This window comes from Coregonus lavaretus (assembly GCF_964263955.1).
Source record: "Coregonus lavaretus genome assembly, chromosome: 6".
Taxonomy (NCBI): Eukaryota; Metazoa; Chordata; class Actinopteri; order Salmoniformes; family Salmonidae; genus Coregonus; species Coregonus lavaretus.
In genome coordinates this window covers 43,923,645-43,929,776 of record NC_139993.1, presented here as the reverse complement: position 1 = coordinate 43,929,776, position 6,132 = coordinate 43,923,645, and the positions used below count along the sequence as shown (strand labels likewise).

The window sequence follows — 6,132 nt, the reverse complement described above, 5'->3', positions numbered from 1 at the left end:
ATCTCAATCAGAAAGATTTCTGGCTCCCAGGTGTCTTTTATACAGGTAACGAGCTGGGATTAGGAGCACACTCTTAAAGGGAGTGCTCCTAATCTCAGTTTGTTACCTGTATAAAAGACACCTCTCCACAGAAGCAATCAATCAATCAGATTCCAAACTCTCCACCATGGCCAACACCAAAGAGCTCTCCAAGGATGTCAGGAACAAGATTGTAGACCTACACAAGGCTGGAATGGGCTACAAGACCATCGCCAAGCAGCTTTGTGAGAAGGTGATAACAGTTGGTGCGATTATTCGCAAATGGAAGAAACACAAAAGAACTGTCAATCTCCCTCGGCCTGGGGCTCCATGCAAGATCTCACCTTGTGGAGTTGCAATGATCATGAGAACGGTGAGGAATCAGCCCAGAACTACACGGGAGGATCTTGTCAATGATCTCAAGGCAGCTGGGACCATAGTCACCAAGGAAACAATTGGTAACACACTACGCCGTGAAGGACTGAAATCCTGCAGCACCCGCAAGGTCCCCCTGCTCAAGAAAGCACATATACAGGGCCGTCTGAAGTTTGCCAATGAACATCTGAATGATTCAGAGGAGAACTGGGTGAAAGTGTTGTGGTCAGATGAGACCAAAATCGAGCTCTTTGCCATCAACTCAACTCGCCATGTTTGGAGGAGGAGGAATGCTGCCTATGACCCCAAGAACACCATCCCCACCGTCAAACATGGAGGTGGAAACATTATGCTTTGGGGGTGTTTTTCTGCTAAGGGGACAGGACAACTTCACCGCATCAAAGGGACAATGGACGGGGCCATGTACCATCAAATCTTGGGTGAGAACCTCCTTCCCTCAGCCAGGGCATTGAAAATGGGTCGTAAATGGGTATTCCAGCATGACAATGACCCAAAACACACGGCCAAGGCAACAAAGGAGTCGCTCAAGAAGAAGCACATTAAGGTCCTGGAGTGGCCTAGCCAGTCTCCAGACCTTAATCCCATAGAAAATCTGTGGAGTGAGCTGAAGGTTCGAGGTGCCAAACATCAGCCTCAAAACCTTAATGACTTGGAGAAGATCTGCAAAGAAGAGTGGAACAAAATCCCTCCTGAGATGTGTGCAAACCTGGTGGCCAACTACAAGAAATGTCTGACCTCTATGATTGCCAACAAGGGTTTTGCTACCAAGTACCAAGTCATGTTTTGCAGAGGGGTCAAATACTTATTTCCCTCATTAAAATGCAAATCAATTTATAACATTTTTGACATGGGTTTTTCTGGATTTTTTTGTTGTTATTCTGTCTCTCACTGTTCAAATAAACATACCATTAATATTATAGACTGATCATGTCTTTGTCAGTGGGCAAACATACAAAATTAGCAGGGGATCAAATACTTTTTTCCCTCACTGTACCTATCAGCCCCGTTGCTCTTAAAAAAGATAACAAAATATTTGAGACAATATCTAATGACGTTCTACTCAATATACTCTTCAAACTAATTTCCTGTATCCCCTTCTCCCTCATACTAGATCTCATCCTCTCTCTTTCACTCTGATACTGCCCACACCGTAGCAATACATACTCCACGGACTCTGTTTCCTGACAATAATCACACTTTCCTGTTGGATGCTTTCCTATCACATTTAATGTCTTATTCAACTGGCTGTGTACCACCTTAATCTTGTAAAATAGCCTAATCTCTTCTGTCCCTTCCTGCCGTTCTCCCCTCCCCGACTTTCCTCTGTACTTTTTATTATATTTATTTTTTATTAAATGTTTTAGTTATTTAGCAGAAATAAATGCCTTCCCTTATTATCTCTATTCCACTGCTCCTGCCATCTCTGCACCATCACTGCCTCTGCCTTCCTCATTGAAACTTCAACGTCAACATCCCCACTACTAAGTGCTTGTTTAGCCAGTACATCTTCTCGGGTCAAGGTTTTCACATACTACCAAAATAAGAGTCCTTATTTGAAACCAATGATATATACATACATTTACATTTTAGTCATTTAGCAGACGCTCTTATCCAGAGCGACTTACAGTTAGTGAGTGCATACATTATTTTTTTTCATACTGGCCCCCCGTGGGAATCGAACCCACAACCCTGGCGTTGCAAACGCCATGCTCTACCAACTGAGCTACATCCCTCATTGTTTGAAACACATGGTGCAAAAAGTGGATGAATTAGCAAAACAAATATTATAGCAATCATTGCTAATTTTCATTTCAGCAAAATGTAAATCAATGTACAATTCCATATAAATCACTTTCCCCCTACCATTTCATCTCTTGAACAAGGACTTTTTTCACATTTTGACACGGAAATGGTAGTTTAAATCAGAAACGCTCGGCGTAAAGTACGAAAGGGCTAGATGTTTTAATACTTTGTGGAATTGTCGCAACGTTAGCAACCCGTGGCCACAGCATATAGATCCTATTAAAGTATTAATATAGGTTGTTCTAATTCATAATTATATGGGCCACACCCAATGATTTATATATACACACCACACCCAATGGTGTATATAAAGGCCACACCACAGTTGGCAATATTAGGACTTCCGTTTTAGGCTTTCAAAATAAAAGCCCGTAGGAAAACGCTATGCGTATGATACGAATCAATATTTGTTAGCAGTTTTGCATAGTGCATAATTGTATGTTTTTATTGTCACATACACCGGATAGTTGTAGTGAAATGTGTTGTTTTACAGGGTCAGCCATAATGTGTGCATTATAATGTGTGCATTATAGTCATAGTGCATTGTGATACAAAAATATAACTACATCTGGGACAAAGATAAACTAAAGAGTATTCCTACTTTTTATTAGATGAAGAATATTATAATGTGGAGCACATTGATAAATGGTCGGAGCCTAAGTATATGAATGTAATGAACATAAAAATATTACAAATATATATAAATCATTATTTGGAAGGATGCAATTTTGAAATGTAATGTCTTACTGTATTTATGTTGTATTGCACAAATGTGGACTTTAGAAAATAATATCGATTGTGTGTGTGTCCCTTTACAACTGGGACGCTGTGGTGTGAATCGGTGCTGCTACGTCGACAGGAGAGCCACAGAGCTGTAAACGGATCGCTCGAGCATCGCAGAGAGGGATGTAGCTGGGTAGGAAGCGGACAGTACACAAGACAGACTTCGTAATTTAGCTCTCAGAATATAGCTCAGCGTGTCAGTCACAGCAGAAATATTACTTCACGTCATGGGAGAGATCATATGTAATCACATAACACAGCCTGGATGTTTTTTCTAACGGACACAAGAAGACGTGCCTGTAAAAGGAACTATTTATGGTTTGGGAAGGTTTTATGGGAGTAGTTAGCTAGCCAGCTAGCAACCTTGCTGGCTCGTTGGAGGAAATTTTGCAAGGATGCTACGGTGGATAAGGCAACAGCTGGTAAGTTAGCCTCTTTGCTAACTAACTAGCTATATTTGCTCGCAAGTGTACTTTGCTATTGAGAAAGACGTTGATGCACATGAAACAATATGGTGTGGTTGTTTTGAAGAGTTGAACATCCAACCAGAACTGGCTGCTATTAGCTAAGTTCGCTTAGTAGGTAACGTTAGCTAGTGAGCAAGTTATCTAGCTAGCTAGCTCGTTTGTTTACCAAACATTGGCGTGGCTAGCAACTAACTACTAGTAGGTACATGAAGCCATCCAGGCCCACTTATACATTCTACTCAAACTTATTTTGGCTAGCAAGTTTGTTAGCTGTTGTGCCTGATGATCTAGCTAGTAGCTAAGCTTTTTTGACAGTAATAGTTATGCTAAAAACTAACTAGCCAGCTACTGTAGCTAGCTATAATTGGCATTGGACAGTTTAGCCACAGATATGTAACGAGTCGGTGTCAATGGTTAGCTTGCTACCATCTAGCTAACTAGCAAGCCACTTACTTTAGCCGCTGCATTGAAAAGCCAGACATGCAGGCAGATGTATAGAACTAGCTCAGCACTGCCGTTGTATAACAGTTTGCCTAAATCTTAGCTACAACGCCTAGCTACCTAGTTAGCTACAGCAGCATTAGCTAACTAATTCAGATTCTAGAAGGCTATGGCTAGCTAGAACAATTACTATTTCCTCTCAATGAATCAGGGTTAAGATCCAATTCAAGATCCATTTAAATCAGTTCAGGAGATTAATTGAAATGTGTATTAATGTGGCACTAGCCTAGTCTTCAATTAGCATTTTTCAGTTCATTAATTTAATTTCAATTAACTTCCTGAATTGACCCTAAACTCAATTTTGTTAGCTACATAGCTAGTATGCAGATACAATACTGCTGCAGAAACAATCAAAATCAACTCTCCCCTTTTTGTCATGAATAATTAATGAATGCTCTTTTTAGTTGTGGACAGTACACAAGACATGAGGTGTGGTGCTAAAAAAAACACATGAGGTGTGGTGCTTAAAAAAACAGCCTACTTGATGACCTAGCCCTAATAGTTACTCATTGACTAACATATTGTTTCTGTTGAAGGTCAGGATTTTGAGTTATGCATATGGTTCACTGTCTGCCAGTGGAATTCAGCCAACTGCTTAGCCTACAGTTCTTCATGAATACTTGCATACAGAATTTGAGAAGTTTATAATGCAAGTGACTGCGCAGTGACCTTGACCTTGATCTCATGTGATTCAGGAAAAACAAGCAGTCAAGGGGAGTAGTTTATCTGAGTAATTTCATTGATATAATAGTGTTTCCCAACTCCAGTCCTTAAGTACCTCCAACAGTACACATTTTTTTGTAGTCCTGGACAAACATACCTCATTCAACTCATCAAGGGCTTGATGATTAGTTGACAAGTTGAATCAGGTGTGCTTGTCCAAGGTTACAGTACAAATGTATACTGTTGGGGGTACTCGAGGACCAGGGTTGGGGAACGCTGATTTAATACACCACGGAACATTGTTTTTCATAGAATGGGCTGAATGTTATTATAGAATGCTCAGGCTACACACAGTAACTGTCACTATCACCGACCAGCCTAATCCACTGTAAATCAGAATAATACGACATGAGGTCAATTTCTTGCTAAATGGGATCATGGCAGCAGGTGAATGATGATAGGGACTGCCCAGCCTGAGCTGACCTTTTGTAGATGGGGATAGTACGGCCAGGGAGGGAGGGGGATGGCCAATCCTATCCCAGCTGCTGTTACCTGCACCACACTCATTCCCAGTCCTCACTTCATTAACTTCACACTGATGCGGTGCCACTCACAGCTGTGCCTTCAGACTGAGCTCCCGAATGTGAAATAATTTTTTTATCAGAAGGCTGTTCTTCATCATGAGAGCCATCCACAAGTTAGGGTATATTGATGAATAATGGTAGTGCAGAGAGCACAAGTAGCCATTTCAAGTGTTATATTCCCCAGGACCTACAAACTAGGGGTACTGCTGTGTGAGGGATTTGTTTTTACTTTAGAAAATATTTATTTATTTGAGATTGTAACCTGTGTCTCAGATTTGAAAGGTGTTCAAATTCAAATGCAGGAACAAATTATCTGCTTTGTTTTAGTGTCAACAGAACTAAAACCGTCAGTGATGATGGCAATGCTACCATAGCAGTGTCGGTTTGCTGACTGCTCACTCACAGAATATCCTGAAATGGGCAAAGGAAACAGTATCTTACAACACTGTGTGAAACAACCTGTGGTTTACATTAGTTTCAAGGCAGCCTTGAGCATTGCAGAGGGGGAGAGAGAGAGCCATTTGGAATCCTATTTATTTGCCATTAGTTTTTAATGAGCTTCTTCATGTTGTGGTTTGTTTTGATTTATTACAGCTCCTCATTCATTATCCCCTCCATGTAGCTGGGCTCTGGGTTTCCCTCATGATGGTAGTTGCAGGCTTTGTTAGAGCATTAATTAACTTGACAGTTCTAGGCATAGGAGGGTCATGTCAGACCAGGTGACAAAAGCAATTTCATCCAAGTTGTAGCTTGTCAGACAGGTAGTAGGCCAAACCTAACTATATATATATTTTTTTCTCTCAGAACAACGAGTTACCGTATGCAGATGTCTATCAAATAATTAGCTGTGTTGATGAGTCAGTCATTCCCTGGCACAGATGGCCATATTGACACTTGTCTCTCAGAATACTGCTTAG

General features: G+C 40.9%; 1 protein-coding gene across 1 annotated transcript in view; it reads left to right on the top strand.

Annotated features, from left to right (window-relative positions):
• The first annotated feature begins 3,085 nt into the window (after window positions 1-3,085).
• LOC311130491 (phospholipid-transporting ATPase IF-like) overlaps window positions 3,086-6,132 on the top strand; it is a 38,017-nt gene continuing 34,970 nt past the window's right edge. The window contains exon 1 of the mRNA XM_084163243.1: window positions 3,086-3,422. Within this exon, the coding sequence (XP_084019369.1) occupies window positions 3,396-3,422 (27 nt within the window). The 5' untranslated portion in view covers window positions 3,086-3,395. The remainder of the gene's footprint in view (window positions 3,423-6,132) is intronic.